We start from the raw sequence: 21,810 nt of genomic DNA on the forward strand, positions 1-21,810 counted from the left end.
CTCAAGATCTAGCATGAGTTCAATGAATCTCTCACAATAATGAACTTTATCCATAGAAATAGGACCTAGTTAGAAAAAAAAAATTTGCAACTGATTCACACCACAACAAATTTGTACTTGAACTACTTTTAAAAAGTGTAATAAAAGTTACTAATACACCAGTATTAGCTTTTAACAAGATGTGAAAGTTAACTAGCACATTCTTCTATTTCTCTGAAACAATTCCATCTTTCATTGCGAAACAGAATTTTTTTTGATATAAGAAAGTGGTGGAACCAGAGTTTCAGGAGTGATTTTATCCACTCTGAAAGAAAAATACAAAAATGCATGCTTCCACAAGACACCAATGGCCTGATAGGCTTCGTAAAATCTTTCAACTCCAGGTACTCAAAAATACCTTTTTAAAAGCTACAATCAAGATGTGTGCAAAAGGCCTTGACAATATTCAAAGACAGTCAGTGGTGACTACCACAGAGCCTTTAGAATCATGACAGAACACAACACTGTATCTGCTTTAATGAATATCTACTTCCTAAAGCCTCCAAAGAACTGTTAATGTATGTCTTCCTAAAACAGGTCTTGCATAATCAGGAAAGCAGAGGAGATGGGTATCCTTTTTCAGAAGTCACAACATACAGACTTTCCCCTTACAGTTCAGTTAAGAGGTGAAGTTTGCTAAGAGTTTAAGAGCAAAAGCAGAACTCTGGAAAGTGATTTCACCCAAATCGTACTGCAGTTGAGAGCATAATAAGCCTTTTTTATGAAACCATTCACCTTCTTGTACAAACACTTTTCCCTTCTAATTCAGGTAGGCACATAATTTTGCTTGTCACAATGATTTATAAATCAAGAGCAGTCAAATCTTGCAGAATTTCACTCCACTTAGGCTTCTGTTCTTACCATAAATCAATAGTACTGACAGAACAGAGCCTTATGATATGCATTTATACCACCTGTTTAACAAGGCATCTAAGTACATAAAAAATGCTTCAATGCTGCAAGAAGGCTGTAAGCACAATACCACTACTCAGAAGTATTTTTTTAAGTCAGTCCATACTGAATAGAAGAAGAGGTTTAAAGTAGCTATTTCGTTTTTGAAGCATAAACAGATACAAATACTAATTTTGATATTAAACCCATTCAGACAGGCATGGATTTCACTAAAATCCCATCCAGATAAGGTCTCCAACCTCAGGTTGGTATCCTACAGAGTAGTTGTTTCAGCATCAGAAAAGAATTGGAGGCAAATTACCACACAACAAAGTAACATAAGAACCACAGTTACCTGAGGCAGGTATTGATTTTAGCACAGAAATGAATTTCTGAATGAGCTGTGAAAGAAATCTTCTCTCCTGATATGCTCTAAAATCAGACATATGACAAAAGCATTAATATTCCATACATGTAGACTAGAAGTAAATAGTATCTTTCACTAATACAAAGTTAACTGCTTTAAAGTTTATATAATGGTAGCAGGTCACTTTGAAACACACCAGAACTGTTTAGATGATAACTTTTCTCTCTGCACTCAGGCAGATAGATTAGCAGAGTCTACATTTTTAGGCACAGAACAGATTAACAACCCATGCTTCTACTGGGTCAAAAAGGAGGAGTATGTCACCACCTACACCTTACCACACTGCAACACAAAAGTATTGGAACTTTTAACATCGGTGAAATACACAAATGTATTCAAATATTTGCATAAGCTCTTTGGTTAAGAACTAAACATTTGCTAAAGGTCATGAAAAGATATGAGTAATTACATGAATATTCTCTTATGGGTTTCATCTTATAGCTCTAAGACTTAGTATCATAAATTCACCAATCAAATAAAATATTAATAGTTATATAACAGTGTTTTGCATAAAGACTACTGGAAAACAAAATATTTTCCAGGAGACCACATATGAACAATCCCTATTTGCCATCTTTACAGTTAAAAAACAAAACAAAACCAAAAAAACTCTACCATTTTTAATGGAAACGATTTATTTTAGCTGAAACACAATGAATGCATTAAGGGCTTTGGACTTAGCAGGAAGAAAGGTTTCTGTAACATACCGCATTCTTTTCTCTTCATCCATTTTCTCATTGTTCTTCTTAATTAGATTCCAGAATTTTCTTAGTTTTGGTGTCTTTTTCAGTTCTTGTTCCAGTCGTTTCTGAAATGTTAAAACGCTATTCAGTCACCAAGAATCCTTGTTTTCATGAGAAGCAGAAATACAATCCAGACTTACTAAAGAAGAAAAAAAAAAAATCTGAAAAATATATAGCTGTCTCAGACTTATCTCAAGAAGTAACTCTGTAAATCAAGAATGTAACACTGCTAGAGAAAGACTGGCCATGGCCAGATGTCAGCTCCATTCCCCTGTCCCTGTGATCTCATGGCCTTATCTACAAATTGTAGATTGAAGAAGCTATAAGCAAAAATTAGTTCTATGAAAAATTACATCATTAATTAATATCTACAACTACATGGAAATTTGCAACAAACAATAAAGAAGATTTTATCGAGCATACAAAAACATAATTGCATAGCAATGCAAGCAGCATTAAACGTTAGACTTCCGTAACAGTATTCCACAATAATTCACTTTACAGGACTTGCATAATGCCTAGAAGTTTGCTTTGCCAGTTCCCAGCGTTATGCTTACAGGTTGTAGAGCCATCCACATGGGTAAGGAAATGAGCTGCTGCACCTGACCTCTGATCAGATCCACTTCCTGTTGGAAAGTTACAGACAGAAAATGTTTTTTTAGAACTCTTGTTTTTCGAAGTTCCAGTCTTACCAAATACATCAATGTACATCACCATCTGACAAAAAAATATATGTTGTTGTATTAAATTCACAGTTTTCCAACAGAAAACTGCACAATAGCCCTACCCAGTAACACTTAAAACCATTGATGACTTTCACATTTTGGGCTGTTTTCATGGATTCTGTCAATTCTTAACACTTCAGCAATGGCCCCATCCATGTAAGTATTTTTAGCACAGAAGTTGATGAGAACTGATGTTCCTTCTTCAGTTATTTCTCATTCCTGAACCGAACTGTCTTATTGTGCTTTCTCTACTTGTTTTTACTCTGTTCTTTCTCTCCTGAACGCCTTCGTTTATAAAGTCTCTGCCACTTCATCTACACTCTTTCCATTATCTGAAATAACTAACTTTCTCTATAATTCAGTGTAACTCCAACTGTTGTTTCAAGTGTTCTCTCTCCAACTCTGCCTGGGACCTGGATCCACAAAGTCGTCTTTCTTTCCTAAACACTGAAAATCTTCCATTAAACTCTTAAATATGTCTTCATAAACTAACACTATTTTCAGCATGCTGAAAATTCATTCCTTACTTAAAACACTACTGTGATTACGCTATTCTACATTACACAAAGAAATGTGGCTTTGCTTTTACGAGTACTTTTTTACTGGCTTCCATATCACGTTATAAGAGAAATGCTCTGGCAAGCAGGATTTCATACAGTCACTATCAAACTCTCCTACAAAATGAAGTTCTGCTGTACCATGGCCACTACAGAAAAATACTAGTAATACCTCAACTAACTATACGCATAATGTTCATGCTAATTACTGGCTCCCATAACCACTCCTAATTCCAAAATCAAAACATGCACTTTATCAGTTGTTTTGCCTGTGAGACACGATTTTGTTCTTTACTTGTGCAGATCTTGACTGATACATCCTGTATGCAATATAAGTAAAGAAAAAGCCCAGTAGTACGAGAGGTAAGAGTACTGTTTCACATAACAGAGAACTGTAAACTACTCTCCACACTTCGTAATTAGAATACGTAACTGTGTTTTTACTATAGACTGAGAATATAACTCCAACGCATTTTTAAAACTACCTCAAGAAGTGCAGATATTATCTAGACCTTGTTTCAAAAGTGAAAAAATTAGTGTCTTTCTCAATAGTTCATGGAAATATTTTTGCACAATTTCCCAGCCAAGCTAAAAAAAGTGTACAGTGGTAAGCAATCTGCTCTTAAGTGGTAAAGCACTGTTTCAAGTATAAATACATATCTAAGCACCATTTTAAATATAAGCCCAAACAGACACCTCAAAATTGAGTAAGTGCCAATCCTCCAATTTCGGGTCTCTTTTATTATCTTGTGTCAGAGAAAAACAAACGTGATGAGACAGAAAAAGCAAGAGTCAAAGAAAGGGGTAAAAGCCCTCTGGTACCATCTGCTTCCTTAACTGGGAATTTTGCTTCATCTGTCTTGTAAGAAAGAAGAAATTGATCACATTAAACTTCTATTAACACAGAACAACATAAACAAACTGGAAGTATTACAGTTACTTTTAACATACCAAACTATTGAAGCAGTGATCGAGGAAAAGCAGCAGGACTGTCTGTTCATGCAGAGAGTATTCATTGTCATTTTCAACCAGCGATGCTTCCAGTATACATTTGAAAAAGAAGGGAAAGTGTTCTGGCTTTTTTTTGAATGTCTAGGAATAGAAGAGGAAGCTGATTTTGAATTAGGTTGATACAAATAATTTCAATCTTCATTCACATAACATAGTTTAAATTCTTTAAATCAATTTAAATCTATAAAAGCAAGGATTCGTTTTTCTCTTTTTTATTTATTCTGACCAGGCAGCACCAAAAAACTACAGACTAGTAATACCCTCCTGACCAGGGATCCTCATGTTATTGGAATGCTCATAGTGGAACTACTGCCTTCTATGTAGTCCAATACAGGTGATGCACAGGACAAACTGAACGATAAGCACAAGCACAGTCGATTGTGTTGCTGGAATGTTCAACTGCTGATTGCACAGAATTACTGTAAATTGACACAGGTTAGAAGAGAATTCGTAGGTTTTGGCCAAAACTATGGCGGCTATTTAGTGATCTCCAAAAGTGAGCAGGTAAAATCCACCACAGATTAATTACAGTTGTGGAACTCCCATTGAGCTAAAACAGAGAAAGATAAATCAAATAACTGTAGAAATAAAACAGTTTCTTTACAAGGGCAGCCATGTACCACATAAGTTTAACTAAGCTGTTTGGAAAGTAACACGCACCTGTCATTTTACATCTGGTACATACACTAGAACAAAGAAAGGCAGAAACATCATATGAGCAAACTATTAATCCTTTGTGCTTTGCCAGAACTGAAGTAATGGCACTACTATCAGAGTAAGTGTGCTTACGAAATAATTCTTGCATAGAATTTGTAACTAGGCTCATGTTGTTGAGATGGCCCCAAGAAGTGGACTGTTTGTAGAAACACTGAATAATGTCTAAATCTATTATTACAAAAAACAGTACACACAGAAGCAGAAATTATCTTAGTATAGAATTTCATGCAAGAAAGCTACAAAACCATATTTAGGCTTGAAGCAACATACTACTAGATAATGTTAGATTTTGAGTGGTGCCTTCTTATATTCAGAGATATAAAAATCCTTTTTTCTTTCAATACCAGAACTTCTCCACAAATGGCTGACTTTTGTCAAGTGCCAAAAAAGCAAATGCTGGTGACGATGTAATGGCATCACACAGCAAAACAAAAGGCACACAACCCAGCAGGAATCAGGTGATTTTTCATCCATCTATTGATTTCTGCAACAAGAAGACACACTTTTTAAAACACCAAATGAGACATTCTGGCTGAGGTACCATTTACTTTTAACACTACAAGCTTCGCTACTTTCTGCCAGTATAAGAGAGTACAAAAAAAAAAAGCTGCAAAGTCAATTCTAGCTGTAATTGAAATTGGTTACCTCCCACGCAGGGACATTCTCTCTGAACTTCTCATTCACCATACAGCAGATTGACATTAAATATGCCTTACTGGACACCTCTGGGGAATAATTCATCCATAGGTAATTTTCAAGGTACTGGCTGTGAAGAGACAAAGAATATTTCATTAGTTGCTGTCACTCACGTTATCTGTCACTCATTTGAAAGAGTAGTTATCCACAGGGTTTTTTTCCTCCTTCTCCTTAAAGCCATCTTTACAGTTTTTGAGTAGTTCCTTAAGTTACCTCTCATCTAGGTCACTGCAGCAAAACTTGTTAGACTCTAACTGCTACAAGAGATAGACGAGTTTCTTATCAGGAAGAAACATTCACTAGATGGTTTTCAAATACAACAAGTAGCCACAGCTCAATACAAAGTCAAAACATGAACTCATGTTAATTTTTCAAAATGAGAAAATGAAAAAAAACTTTACTTGTTTAAGATTAAGAATGTCACATGCAGCATTTCCTAGCATAAGCAGCAAAGGACAACCCCTGTATAACAGTATTTGTATTAACACATACCCTTTCTTGTAAAAATTTAGCAATCATCCAGACATTTTATGCTTCTAGTCATATAAAGGCACTAAAAATATCATAGGGTGTTTCAAAAAGATGGACCAAATTTGAAATCACTATAGCTCTGCAACCATGAACCACCCATGAATGAAACTCTTACCACTTGAAAGGGTGGGACATAGAGTTACAAATGATTATTGCTAAATGTCTCATTAAACTGTTCGTAAATTTTTGTGTAGTTGTCACATGTTGCCATCATGAAATATACTGCTTTGAAATTGGGTCCATCTTTTAGAAACACCCTGTACACTACAGTGCAACTAAAATAAAGCATTGAGTGATTAAATATTTTCAAGAAGGTGAAAAAAAAAATTAAAAGACACTGGAAAATAGCAGCTTCTCAGCCATGAGCGTTTCTTCCTTATTAATACAGCACATTTCTCAACGAAGCAGCTCTTAAAATTAGAGATGAGAGGCTATTTGGAAAACAACTGTCTCTATCCTTTAACTTCCTCTTGAAGCTATTCAGGATAGTCATTCCTGAGGAGGTAATCCCTAAATCCTTCGTATTCAACAGCACACTCGCACTTTGTGCTACTTTAACAACCACCACCAGAAAGTCAAAACTCTTGTTTCTTCCTAAACAAGCTGTTCATCCATTCCTTCCTCTCAATGCCTGCTCTAACATTCCTTTGGCCCCCCATGAGCCAGCCCAGTTTTACCTATTTAGTTTTTTCCACAGCTTATTTTTCTGATGTCTTACAGTAAGGTACATCAGTAGTTTCAGATAAGGCAACTACCAGCAATGGTGGTGAAAAAAGGCAGTAAGAACTTATATGCAAGCAGGAGCAGAAGGCTCAGTAATGGTCAGACAGGGACTTCCACTTTCTGGGACCTCAGCCAGAATGAGTAGCTTCAGATGGAGTTGAGACAACTTCATAGGCATAAAAGGGATTAAATACATACTGCTTCCCAAAAGCTTGGATCTGCCAATGGGTGGGGGAAAGACTCCACAAAATCCACAGAACTCCATATTTCCATTTTACCCAGGAATTCAAATAAACTTCAACACGTTTTAGTAAAAATACTACTATGCCCCCAAGTGACGACAAATATGTGGGCAAGAATGAATGACAGGAAAATCTCACAAGCATGAAAACAGGAGAGTTTGACAGACTGATGGGGAATAGGGGGAAGAAACCAGAGAAAATTACTTACAGGACAAACAGCAGTAGATGGGGCTATAGACCAGAAAGTGACATTACAGGCCAGTAACATTAAGAATATTCACAGAAAAGATAAAATCCACTAACTCCATGGTCCTGTTAGCATAGAAATTCCAGAAGTCATGCTACCAGCATGTCATTTGTTAGTGTCAAACCCCAGGCCAGTTACATTTCCTCTTCTGCCTTCTCCAATAAAAAAGCAGGAAACAGAGGGAAGTTGGTCCTACTTTTCTAGTTAGTGGTACTACATACATATTTCAGTCCTTTCAAACAAATAATGTCTCTCAATAAAAAAAAAAATCTCATTCTATCTGCTCATAAGTTTTGAGAGATAAAACAGAACCAAACAGAACACTACATATTATATTTCTGAATATGTAAATACTGCAAATATTTATTTTACATCATTTTAGACATGCTTTGTAAGTTCTTCCAGGAAAGTCTGACATAGCTGTATGAATCTTCTAAACAGTTTTCCACTTCAAGTGAAGAAAACGTTAGTGATGCCCCTGCAGCACAATTCATTCTACCCTCACAGTAAGAGACTTAATTAAAAAATTTTCTCTGACTTCTGAGAGTTCTGATATAAAGCTTGACGACACATTCCAAATTACAGACCCAAGCGTTTCACCTGTTTCATTCATACTCTCCAGTGGTTCACTTACACAGGAAATTCAGGATCATAAAACAAAATACTCTGATACATTACTTAATGGTTTTGAAATTATTTCCTACAAAAATTACGCTCTCCTCAATTTTCCTATGTAGCTAATTCAAGGCATTATTAAGTAGGAATAAATAATACTGTTAAATTCATTTACTGCTCTGCACTTTTTTTCTCACCTTTACAGGTTCCTACAACAAAATAACTTAAAATTTCACTCCAATTAGCTTACCTGAATTCAAGAAGCATTATTTTTCTAATAGCAAACCTAAAAATAAATAAATAAAAGATATAATCAATTAACACGGGAAAGAACGCCACCTATAAACATCCTAGCTGTATGGAAAATTGCTGGTCTCCTCCTTTTTTTGTTACATAAAAAAACTGTAGAAACATCTAGGAATTATCTATGCCCCTGCCCCACCCCACGTCCATTTCCATGCACAAGCAACCACTTGAATGCAGACGCAACTGCTGTTAACACGGTGGAAGCTAAAGTTCATGCAGGTTCAGTAAGCAATCAAACTCATGTTAAAAATAAAATCCATCTAGACCTTTTAAATATGAACAGCTTCCAACAGCCTTGAAGACATAAACTGCTAGAAGTTGAGTGTCTTCTGGAAAACTATCACTATATGTTTAAGCAGTTCATAATGATATTACTTCTTAGTCAATGGAAATAAAAGCTTGCTCTGATCTCATCTGGCAATTCTTAGATTTCTTTCATAAAGGAATCATAATCAGATTTCTTTCCATAGATCAGACCTCCCCTGTGGAGCTCCAAATAGCTACAGTTACAACTCTTTTCTGTACAGACAGCTGTAGAACCCAGTTTATCTTAAACTGTTTGTCTCACCCATCTAACATTACAATTCATTGAAGTGAGACTCACCCTTTATTCCCTTATAAACCTGGTAACACTAATAGGGAAAGAGCAAAAAGCTAGAGGCAGCATCCTCCTCAATTAATAATTTTTCTTTACATACCTTGGTGACAAAGGATGGGACCAGCCTTCTACAATCATTGCAACATAAACAACACAAAACACAACAGAATAGCAGATGACAAAACTAAACAGTACTTATATCCAACTGTCACATTTAAGGATCATGAGCTCACTAACATTCTTTTTGCCACGTTCAGACTTTGAAATAATATAACAACTGAATGACTCCTATACGCTTGAGTCACTTTCATCTGCTCTCAACATGTTAATGCATTTTAAAATATTCTATGAAACATTTGAAACCACTTCAATACAGATAATGCGGGATGCTATAAGTGAAAGTAACTAGTGTACTTACTTTGACTTGACAATTTCTTTTGTATATACATCTTCAATAACCTATGGGAAAGAATATTTAAAAAAAAATGGTTAAGAATTTTATTTAATTCACAATATAATTAAAAATGCATTAAGATATCTTAGGCACTCAAAGTTACTCTGATTTAATTATTCTCTCCTTACTGTGATTTGATCAAAAATGTTGTAACAATTATGTTTCAGCTCTGAAGAGCCCAAAAGCTTTACAGGCACATTTTCACAAAGAATGTTAATCAACTTAGGAGAAAGCACACTGATAGAGAATTAATAGGACCTTCATTCAAGTTATTCTGAAGGAATAACCTGCACCTCACTGAGATATTTATATTAAAGTCAAGCAGCTATGCAAACCTTTTTGTTGTTAAACCTGGGTTACTGTTGAATTTAAAGAACAGTCTTCAAGAGTCAAGTCTGCATCAATTCATCTGTTGCTACCATTTCTTTTAACTGATATTTAACCAAATCCAGATATTTCTACCTAGATTTTCCCAACAGGTGTGAAAGTATCTGCACTATCTCCTGCAGCAGGCACACTTTGACATCACATGACACAGAGATGCAATTCAGCTGCTTATGTACATCCTAGTTCTAACAATCACAGACAATTACTATCACAAATACTCCAAAGAGAGTGAGTAAACTGAGACTGGAAAGGAAGATTTTGCCAAATACACACAAGGGAAAGAAACATAACATTTAAGAACCCCACACTACAGAAAACTGATACAAAAACAAACACATCAGGTCAAATTTTAAACATTCAAAACAGACATATCCATCAGAACAACAGCAAAGATCTCTGCTAAAAAACATGTGAAGAAGCTCACAGTTCAGTAAATCCTGCATCTTTCACCCTTCGATTTCTAAAAGTAGCCCCTTCTCAAATATCTCTTAACATCAAAGAAGGTGCTCAAAAATCTTTAGTCTCGTAAGTTCATGGCCAAAGCAAACTAAACAAATAGCACACAAAAGAACTACAATGCTACAGCACACCTGCATAACAGTGCCTACATTTATAACCTACAAATACATAACAATCAATTTACAATTGCATTGTGTTAAGCAACTGTTGACCTTCCAAGAAGACTCCTATGCTCATATAAAGTAAGCAACACTGGAGGCTAATACATCAGGAAAGGGTTAATCCTCATCATTCTATACTTTAACACAGTTCCAGCAGAAGTATTTACCTTCGAATCAAAAGGCAATTTTTTCTTCACATGTGGAGCCCAGTATTTATTTGCTAACTGTATGGAGAGAAAACAAAACAAAAATTTTAAAAGTTAAATACATTTTCAGTTTTAGTGATAAAATAACTCTATAACACACCTCATCTCCAATCTGTATTTCACTAGTATCTTAATTTCAGTTTACGGTAACTACAAGTAACAAAATTATGTTTTCCAACAAATTTCAGACAGACTGACCACTACCTAATTAACTTTCTTTTTTATTAAGTTACTTCTCAAAAACATACCATGATATTTCAGGGACTGCAAACCCCAGACTGCAAATTATTAATCTTCCCATTGAGGAATTTCACAAAGAACTAGAAGTTAGATGTACAAGTCTAATATTTTAAGGCTATTCAGCGTAGCCATCACTTCACCAAAACTCCTAAACTACGGTGGCAAGAACTTCCCAACAATCGGTATTCAACTAATTTCTAGCACAAAAAAACACAAATGCCTGTATAAAACCATTTAAAACGTTCTGCTACAAGAAACTGCCGTCAACTTGTGTATTACAACAAACCTGATTTATTTTGTAGCGCTGCTCATGTAAATCTACTATAGAAACACTGGGAACACAAACTCCCCCATGCAACACAGGCGTTACATCTCTCACGACAAAGCAAGATCTTTTCCCCAACACCCACGGACGCCAAAAACTACTTAAACACCGCGGGCCCGTCGCGCCCGGCTCCAGCCGCGGGACAGGCCGCTCCGCCGCCAGCCTTACCTGGGTCACGTACTCCGCGTTGATCTGCGACACGGTGGGCGCCACCACCTTCTTCGGCGGGGCCGAGGACGCCGGCGCCGCCATGATGCCACCGTCCCGAGCCGCCTGTCCCCGCTGGGCAGCGCCGCCGCTCCCCGCCCGGGCCGGGCCCAGCGCTCGGCGCTCGCAGCGGAGGCCGAGCGGAAGGAAGCTCCGTGCGGGGAGCAGCAGAGGGTAGAGCGCTTCCGGGGCGAGGCGCGACGGGGAGGCGGCTGCGCCACCTGGCGGCGGCGTCGCTGCCGTTCAGCCCGCCGGTGGGTCCGGGTGCCTTGGGGCGGGGTGGGGCGGGGTGAGCCGCGGCCGCCCGCTCCGCCCGGCCCCAGCAAAGGGCGCCTCGGCGGGGTGTCGAGACGTATGTAAACCAACGTAGTGTGATAACGGAGGCAGGCAGGTAACACATCAGGCTGCTTTTACACTCGCCCTTCCAATGGTCTGTATAATAAGAGTAATAAATTGAAAATTAATACAACGTAAATAACAAAACGGAAGGAGTCAGCCCGAGTGCCGGCGCCGTCTGCCCGAGGCCGCCCCGTCGCCCGGCGGTGTGCGGGCAAACAGCCCCGCTCACCCGAGTCAGCGCTTCGGGAGCGGTTCAGAACGGTTCGTAATTAACTTATTCTATCTAGTAAACAGATTAATTAAGGAAGAAATTAACGGGCTCCCCCGAGAAGCTGCGGCGCTCTGTTTCTGCCCTCATGACCCAGTACCTGCCACTTGAACACCCTCTGCGCTTCCAGGCAGGTACCGCTGAAGTCTGTTTGAATGTGGCCTCCTTTGTTTTGATATCAAGGTGATCTCCGTTTCATTTCTTCAAGCAGAGGTTAAACTTAATATTCTTTTTGAAGTTGAATTAGAATGTACAATGGGAACTGAAAAAGCAATGACAGTAGCTTGAGTAGGATCAGACAATGGCTGCATTCAAATAAATACGCCTACTGCATGGCTTTGCTTTAAAAAATCCAGAAAAGTTAAATTTTCTGGATGAAAACGAGTAAAATCAAAAAGTTACAAAAGTACAAGGAACAAATTCTGTAAATAACAAGGAATGAGCATTGTCTAATTATGGAAACCTTCAGATAGATCTATATTTGATTTGAAATACGCAAATGCAAAGCAGTTAAAATACACTTAAACCAATGTACCCCGTCTGACACTGTGATTAAAAATTAGCAAATTAAGATGCATCAATTTAAATTAATCAACCTAGAGTTTGCAGCTTCATGATTGACTCAGGCTATAGGAATCTATGTCAATATAACTACCCCTTTGGTGTCTGCCTTTTCTCCATCACTTGGTACAACTGCAGCCATTAATAGGTGTAGAAAATACAGGTAAAATTTGCCTAAGTTCAGAGCTGGCTGTCTGAGCCATATTAGTATGTTGCTGCACCTTAGCTGACAATACTGCTGACAGTGTCCTCCCCAACTTACCTTCTACAATTAGGTTGTTTCATATTTGACTACCTCAGAAATCAACATACATAGCTTACTTTTGTATATATCAGAAAAAGTAGAAATGTAACAGCTCATCAGTTTGGAAAAAAAAAAAAAGAAGAGGGTACTTTTACTATCTGTAAGCAGACTATGGGGATAAATGGCAGGAAGGGAAGGAACTATTGAAGCTACAAGTCAGTGATTAAAAAGGACAAAGCAATTTAAGTTCATGACCTATAAATGCAGGCTGTAAATAGAAAAGTTTCTAAAATTGTCTTTCAGATGGGAGTCAAAAGTTTGACTTGTATTTAAGATGGAGCGCAAGACACTTAAGAGAAGCTATGATGATTTATTGGGATCAGAGGTGACAGTAACTGATGACCTTAGACTTCTTTTCTAATCACATGCTCAAGTGTGATTAGAAGTGACATTTTTTTGGAATTATTATCATGCCAAAAAGCAGGCAGGCAAATAGATTTTGGACTTAGTAAATTTTCTAGAACAGCCTTGCAAGGCTAACTTAAACATTCTGACCTCTGCTTTTGATAGATCGTTAGGTATGTTTCAAAACCCACAAAATTTCCATATGGTGTCAAAGCTATGAAAGCTCAAGGAGGTATACAGCTTTACCTAACTTTCAGCATTTGAGTGTCCCAATGAGGAGGTTAGTTGTCTTAAACCTCCCTACAGTCAATGTAGCAACAGAGGCCCTTCCAGAGGGCAAATTTGGACTAATTAAACTGCTCTGACTCATTTTCTGAAGAAGCTTTTGATATCAGAAACTAATGCCTAAAGTTAGGCAATATGATTATATTCCTCAGTGGCAATGTCAAATAAAGTGATAATGATATTCCTATAAATACTGCATTAACTATTTCTCTATAAGGGGTGTTGTTTAGTTACAGAGTGCTATGACAGTAGGACTACAAATAAATAGCAAAAGTATAAATTAGGGCTTTGGCAAAACACATAGCTTTCAAGCCTCAAGAGCAGCTGAACCTTTAAAGAGGAGCTGTGATGCGACCAGGCCAAATGACACCCAATGTTGTACCTATGTCCCCATCTGTGAGTGTCACTCCAGCTCACAACTGTCTCTTAGGCATGGTCTCTTGAACACTATGCTCACTTTCCCCAGAGTGGTGGCATGTCTGTCTCTTTGCACCCCAAACTGCTTTGTAGTCAGGGGAAAAATAAAACCCTGCACCCCGTCATCCCCGCAGCCTTCTGTGAAGTTCTCCATCTTTCTCTATTCATTGACTTAATACATCAAGAAAATAAAATATTCTTTCTCTTCAAAAATCTGTTAATTCATTCATGAAGACATGTATTATTTAGAAAGTCACACATTTGAGTAGATGTGGTTTTCAAGACTATTATTCATTTCTAGACTGCATACAGTCCTGGTCAATTTATATTCAACGCTGCTTTCTTGCTTAATTCTCTCTTCTCATTTTGGATGCTTGCCTTTCTATATTATTGTAGCCAGGAAAAATATGCTTTTCTCCTCTTCTTTGTAAACTACACAAGCCAAGGTCATAAATAAGATGGCCATTGCTTTTTTTCTCAATGATACTCTCCCAAATACAATATTGGAGGGCCAGGAAGTACCTAGTGATAATCAGCAGGGGGTGATTTTATGTTCTGTCCTCTTTACCTTTTAGCTTATTTTGGGTTCTACCTAGAGTCACAGAATTGATTAATTTCTAGCAATGAAAATTCCAAATAATTAATGTATAAGGATTTCTAATATTAATAATAAGGTTTGTTATTGTTCTAGGTTCTCCAGTGAGACATGACCAATGCAACTAGATTCAGCAGCTACGTATTTCTAACATAGAAGTTGTTTCACATTTTATTGTTTCTCTTTCACACAAATAGAGAGATTTATGCTTTGAATCTTTTATCTTTCAGGTTCTTAGACATAAATAAACCCTGCACTAAGAGGTGCAGACTCAGTGTGGATACCATATTGTGTTTATGTAAACTCTGGTGGGACATCTTTATTCCAAAGCAGGTAACCAAAACCAGCACTGTGCTCAGGCTCCAAATACCCATGCGAGTCAATCAGGGTCCTTCAAAATTATGAACAGACATCAATCAGCTGACTCCTTCTCGTCCTAGCAAGCATTGTGTTAGGGACACATGATTCCCCACATGTCTCAGTGTCATCACCGTAGAGAAGCAGCAGCAACTTCTCCCGGATCTTTGATCTAGGACAACGGGGGTAGCCACTATCACAACTCTACTATCGGCTGAACTCCTGGTCACCAGGGGAGCAGAGGTGGTTGAGGTTCCCCTAACATAAGACAAAGTTGAAGATATCAAAGCCTTCTTGCCAGGGTGGGGACTCTGTTCCCTCATAGCTGCAGGCAGGCACACTAACACAGCTCTGATGGAACAGAAGAGCAACTCACTGACGGTATTGTCAAACTGCTCCATGTTGTCCCACCCGTGGGTTGTTTACCTGCTGGTCCACCAGTACAAGCTCAAGCCAGGCCTAAAGCTCCAGTGCATGATCAAGGCTATTGAGTTTTTGGCCTGCATTACTCCTTGATAAGAGATGCAGAGGCCTCCTCTTCCTTCCATAATCATTGAATGTGGCTGTACTTCTCCCTACAATGGTAGTTTTCAACTCTTTCCTATGTATGTTGAATACCCTTAGTGTTTCTTGGACCTTGTGGTACATAACTCAGAGGCCAAGGGAAGTCTGAGTAACTTTTTTCAAAAGCAAGCTGTGATTGTTCTGACAGTAATGTTCTTGTAGGCAAAAAGTCAAAAACACGCAAGTCCTAGATTGAGGTGGCTGAATTGTGCTTTTCCTGTGTACAGCTTAAAAATATTGAGGTGGTCCAGGTGGTTTTTAATAGCACTATGCTTCTCAGGATGGAGGTCTAGATCTCTGGGGTGCATCTCACTGCTATATGGAAATCTGTTATCTGGTCTAACATAATTGCATTATACTAAATGCATAAGCTTAGCTTTGGGGAAATACCTAACTGCACACTGGATACCTTAATTTAGGGCAGATGAATCTCAGATGCAGTGACATTAAGCCATATGTTGGGCAGGCTTTCTGTGAAGCAAGGCTGTAAAGCTTAGGAGACTGCTTCTCGTTAAAATCAGATTTTATCTCTATCTAACACAAGTTTTTTTTCAGAGGCATACCTCTGAAAAGCTCTGAAACAGAAAGCTCCAAACATGAACTTGCACACAGAGCTTTTCTTCTAACCAAAGAAGGGACGTGACTATGAATATACAGCATTTTGAAATATTACTTGCAAATTTATATGAAATAAGTTTTTTTGAAGGGGATGAGTGGCATAGAAATGGAAAATATGTACATTATTCAAAGAAGACCAGAAACCTCCTGTGTCTCCTGCCAGTTGAAACAATAGAAGAAACATATTGATTTAACCTGTTTTCAGGTAAATAAAATTTGGAAAAGCTTCTCAAAAAAGATCATAGGAATCTTTCAGCGTGTAAAAAGATTAGGCACAATAAAAGGGGTTATTCCTTTGGTTATAGTATATCCTTCACAGCTGTTATTGCTTACATAAACTAAACGTTCAGCCTGTTCATTGTAGTTTTAATTCAATCACAACACGTTGCTTTTACAGTTTTATTTATGTGCATTCTTTTAGTCTAAGAGTTTGTCAGTGTGTTCGTCTCATTAAATATGGGTACTCAGTAAATATGTGCACTTCCACTCAGTAAATATGGGTACTTTCAAAAATGATGCCTCAGTTTAGTAACAGATGCTTCTTAAAATATTTAGAATTTTAAAGTGTAAAGAAGCCGTCAGTAGCATTCTGATTTGTGTATAAATATTTATTTAGCACACGTTCTGGCCAATGTACTGCCCTTGATTTTTGTGCAAATCTTACAGTAACTTCAATGGAAATTCTGAGCTCATGACTAGAGAAAAATATGGTTTATTCAGCAACACAGCTGCTTTTATATCCCAGAATAGCAAGCAGTGCCTCTAGTGAAGGAGGTGGGGAAATACGGGAGTTTATGTCATTCCTAGCTTTCTATTGCTGGGCACACATTTGGGTAACAGTTAAGAGTTCGAGCAGACTCTGGGCTGTTCTGATTCTCTTCAGAGGCTTTTAGCCAGGTTCCTACCAACTGGAGCAGAACTGTGGTATCAACATAAGAGACCAATAGCCAGTAAAGCTCTAGAAATATTTGCTAGAAATTCCATGAGAGACTGTTATGTGATAAAATTTCTATGGGGCAAAAAAAAATAATGTGAGATAAATCTGTGTGAAGGAGGAATATGAGGCCTTTGTCACTGAAATGAGATTCTAAGGCAAATCATTTCTTTTGTGGTAGCGCTAGTATTTTGTTTTGTTTTGTTTTGTTTTGTTTTGTTTTTTGATTTACAGAATCATTGTAAAAGCAAATTCTTGATCACATAACCTTTCTGACAATATAGAAAAAAATCCAGACTGCAAACAAAACTGAAACACACCTACTATGCAGCATAAATCTTCACCAGGAGCAAACAATTCTAAGATGCTGAGAGCTAGCTCCAGTCTCCTAAAGCTTTCATCCTGCCTTTCTTCATATTCTCTAAGCTTTTGGTAGACATTTCCATTAGCTAATGTCAGGATTTTACAAGAGGATAAAATAGCAATAAAACAAAATACTTACTGAAAACAGCAAAAATCACACTACTGTAGTACCAAGAAAATGATTGATTAACTTTTAATAATTTCTTTTACTGAAAAAAACTCTTTCTACTGTGATATTAACTAAAATATTATACAACAAATCATTTTAGCTTATTGGCAAATGGACATTTTTCCTGTGCTAATTGCACTAGCATCAGACACGCTATTGGATGCCTGAGGGAATTCTTAGGAAGCTATTCTCACTACCCAAGTACATGCTATTATTAAGACCCAGGGTATAAAATACAAGATAAAGTGCACTACAGGAAACAAGGTTGCCAAGGTTGCTCTCAAGGTAATGAAAAAATTGTAACACGTTTCAATTTTTAAAATTATCCTCAAATTGATTGAGACACTTGAGGTGTCTAGATGTCTTAGCAGATTTCTACTCAGTTTAGTAGGACTGCGTTGTCACCAATAGGAATCTTTCTACTCAGCTCTATTTTCAGGATCCTCTTAGAATTAAAACAAAGTAGAAATTGAGGAAGTCATTTGACTTTCTGTCCCTCAGCAAGCTACATTTGCAAACATAGACTAACCATTAAAACTTATACTCTTTAAAAAATGCACAAATAAAATAATGCAAATTTGCACCCCAGGAAGATAGTGTTTTGCTTGATGTCAATAGAAATTCAGTGTAAGGCATTAGCAGTACAAATGGGAGACAGCACACGTAGTTGGTTTCTTTATCTTAGGAATAGAATTCTACTTTTTTTAATATAGCAGTGGCCACATAATTCTCTGCATTCCCTTCCTTCACTATGTCTGCAAGGCACACTCCAGTGAAACAGCCATAGGTGAAGCTGGATATCCACCATTTCCATATGCTCTTACTACCCTACATACCCAGACCACTTTCAGTGGAGAATGACAGGCCACAGTCTACATCATAGGTGGTCACCATCTCACATGCTCCTGCACTTGCATCTTCAGGCACTGTTTTGCAGGTCATGGCTGCACATGTGTAACAACCGACTCCATGGCGCTCCATAAGTCACATATGGGCTTTCATAGATCCATACAAATTGGGATCAGGGACACTAGAAAGATTCCAGTGAAGAGGAAATATTTCAGCCGTATGTCCCAGCTATGACAGGTGTATAGCAGAATCCAGCCACACATCAGCATGGCTGGGGAGCTGATGGGAACTGGAATGGCAAAGCACACTAGTAAAACAGCATTCAGGGACTCGTGATAAGTTGGGGCAAACATGACACTTCCATGTTAGAATGGCAGTTTCTGAACAAGAAAATTATCAGTTCTACTTGTGACTTTCTTGGTGATTTCTCCTTCACTTGCATGGACTTTGAAGATTCATGTTTTAACAGACACTAAAAAGATGCTGTTTAAAAGCTGCATGAGAGAACTTGTCATTATTTGAAGAAGCACAATTAATTTGCCCAACCTGGAGAAAATAAGGTGTATATGAGAGCATAGAAAAGTCACTTCTGTAATTTCAGTTTTCCTTATGATAACTGCCTCTCAGACACATCTCATCCATAGCCATCAGACCATAAAACCAGGCTATTAAGTTAAAACTTGCACTTTAAAAATCCACAAAACCTTGTGCTAGGAGTATGAACCGTGACCCCTTTAGTTACTTAGGAGATCTAGGCATTTTCAACATTATTACAAGGGGCCATTAGAAGGACCGAATCCATAGCCTTTATTGATTTAAGAGTCATCCATCCATACTTACCTAAGTGTTACTCGAGTGAGCTACTGTTGCGAGATTATGACTTACAGAGTTTTACAGCCAGGAAAACTGAACATTAGATCAGCATCTCAGTTTGAAACCTAAGGTCTCACTAACTTCAATTAAGCTTTTGTGTCTATCTCCCATTTACCTCACTAACTTTTCTTGTTGGCTCAGGGTGTAATAGTATGAGCATATCGGAGAGGTGAGAAACCACTCAGTAAGTCATAGAATCATTCTGGTTGGAAAAGAACCTCAGGATCATCGAGTCCAGCCATAACTTAACTCTGGCACTAAACTGTATCCCCAAGAACCTAATCTATATGCCTTTTAAACACCTCCAGGGATAGTGACTCCACCACTGTCCTGGGTAGCCTGTTCCTATGCCTGACAACCCTTTTCTGTGAATAAAGTTTTCTTAATATCCAATATGAACCTCACCTGGCACAACTTGAGGCCATTTCCTCTCATCCTATCGCTTGTTACTTGGGAGAAGAGACCAACACTCTCCATGCTACAACTTCCTTTCAGGTAATTGTAGAGAGCAATAAGGTCTCCCCTCAGCCTCCTTTTCTCCCATCTCTCTGGGCAACCTGTGCCAGTATTTTACAAACCTCATTGTAAACAATCTCTTCCTCATGTCTAGCCTGAATCTCCCTTCTTTTAGTTTAAAACTATGACCTCTTGTCCTGTTATATGCTTCTAAAAAGTCTGTCTTGGTACAAGCCAGGAGGCTGTTGGCCTTTTTGGCCACCTGGGCACACTGCTGGCTCATGTTCAGGAGGCTCTCAACACGCCCAGATCCCTCTCTGCCAGGCAGCTTTCCAGCCACTCTTCCCCAAGCCTTGTAACACTGCCTGGGGTTGTTGTGACCCAAGTGCAGGACCTGGAAGCAGCTAATAATACAAAAGTGATAAAACAGTTTTTTTGTGGTTTATCGTGGCTTCTTTCCCTAGACATATATAGGAATACATATATTAATATGTATATTTTGCAAGTTTTGACTTTCTACAAACATTGCAAGGATAGCACAGCAAGAAGTTATCCATAGCTCCATTTCCTATATAGAAAATGGACAATATAATTAGTTAGTACTGCAGTTCTAGTGATTTTTTTTATTGCATATTTCCCTCTCTCTCTCAAAAAAAAAAAATCCCTTTTACCTTTCTCTGCTTGTTTTAAAATATTTGACCCTTCTTTTATCCCACACAGAACTACCTCAAAGCTGAATCCACAGTTTGATAACTTCCCCTTGGCAGAGCTCAATATTAACACAGGAGGACCCACTGTTTTCTTGTTCACAATATGCTTTGGTTCTGCATATAGTATTAAAAAGTGTGCTACTTCAGTACTATGGAACTATTACTATTAGCCATCCAACAAAACCACAGGCAATGTTTCTGCCACCAAAGATACTTTAAAGATCGACAGTTTGAACTTGCCTTGAAGCGTTACAGAAAATGACTAATATACCAATGAACAACACAATGTGTTATTGTTAACACTTGGAAAACCATTCTGGCTCAAATTCTCAAAGGTACTTGGAGAATTTTACTGTTAGCTTCAAAAGAGACAGGATTTCAACCTCGCATTTTTCCCCCCTGGTTCTTAGATGCTGCTTTACCCCTTTCCCAACTAGTTTATGCTATAATCCCCCTAAAAGCATGAATTTATACTGGCACAAAACTTTTCTTAAAGGGGGCAGAGAGCCAGATAAACAAAGTGGCCCTTACTGCCCTTCTGAAGTTCTGTGGAGCCCAGAGATTACATTAGTTTCCGAATTAATCGGGCAGTAACACCTCCCACATATGTCTGTCCATCTCTGAAAAATAGCTTTCTCTGTTACCTTCCTCTCATTTTACTCAAATTGATATTTTCAAAACATACCAAGTTTTGTGTTCTCTAAACATTACTCTCAAACATAGCATTTTTTAAAATGACTGTGACTCATTAAGAAAGATCTTATCTTTAAACATATTTCTATTTTATTGCTACAACAAAAAATATCCGAAACAAACCCTATTGTTCTAACATGCAAAGTTAGTTATTTTGATATGTAGAATTAAACTTTTCTGCTCATTGAATGTTGTGTAGTTTCAAAACTGGCTTGCACACAAAGTATACAACAAAAGTACCATATAAATAAAATAGTTTATTACAAATATTTCAAAAGGGCTCTACAATACACTTTCCATACATTTTATAAAATATTCTGTCTTTCAATATGAAACAATTCACATAGGGAGAAAAAAAAAATCTCAATATATAACTATAGTCATTATTAACATATTGAATTATTCTGTCATACAAAGGTCATAGTAACTATGGACTGTTTCTGAATATCTTTCCTACTTTTATTCTCTCTGAAAATGAGAAAGAATAATGTGTGAAAATAGAAACTCCCTTCATTTACACCAAATACTGCAAAGCTCATGCCACAGCAAAACCTAGATAAACCACATAAAAAAAAAACAAAATCAAAACCATTTTACTTTAAT

At 37.6% G+C, this 21,810-nt stretch overlaps 1 protein-coding gene across 4 annotated transcripts in view; it reads right to left on the reverse strand.

Annotated features, from left to right (window-relative positions):
* Positions 1 to 11,640, reverse strand: part of AQR (aquarius intron-binding spliceosomal factor) — a 54,046-nt gene extending 42,406 nt beyond the window's left edge. The window contains exons 1-10 of one of the 4 annotated variants that reach the window (XM_080344623.1): positions 11,469 to 11,640; positions 10,697 to 10,753; positions 9,487 to 9,527; positions 8,415 to 8,450; positions 5,756 to 5,876; positions 4,334 to 4,474; positions 2,658 to 2,726; positions 2,065 to 2,165; positions 1,286 to 1,362; positions 1 to 65 (exon numbers count right to left, since the gene is read on the reverse strand). In XM_080344623.1, coding sequence (XP_080200749.1) covers positions 1 to 65; positions 1,286 to 1,362; positions 2,065 to 2,165; positions 2,658 to 2,726; positions 4,334 to 4,474; positions 5,756 to 5,876; positions 8,415 to 8,450; positions 9,487 to 9,527; positions 10,697 to 10,753; positions 11,469 to 11,552 — 792 coding nt within the window. In that variant the 5' untranslated portion in view covers positions 11,553 to 11,640. Of the gene's footprint in view, positions 66 to 1,285; positions 1,363 to 2,064; positions 2,474 to 2,657; positions 2,727 to 4,333; positions 4,494 to 5,454; positions 5,509 to 5,755; positions 5,877 to 8,414; positions 8,451 to 9,486; positions 9,528 to 10,696; positions 10,754 to 11,468 lie in introns of those variants that run through there. The other 3 variants (XM_080344624.1, XM_080344626.1, XM_080344625.1) reach the window with 3 other exon arrangements.
* Positions 11,641 to 21,810: the final 10,170 nt, after the last annotated feature.

Source organism: Nesoenas mayeri (genome assembly GCF_963082525.1).
Source record: "Nesoenas mayeri genome assembly, chromosome: 5".
NCBI classification, from domain to species: domain Eukaryota; kingdom Metazoa; phylum Chordata; class Aves; order Columbiformes; family Columbidae; genus Nesoenas; species Nesoenas mayeri.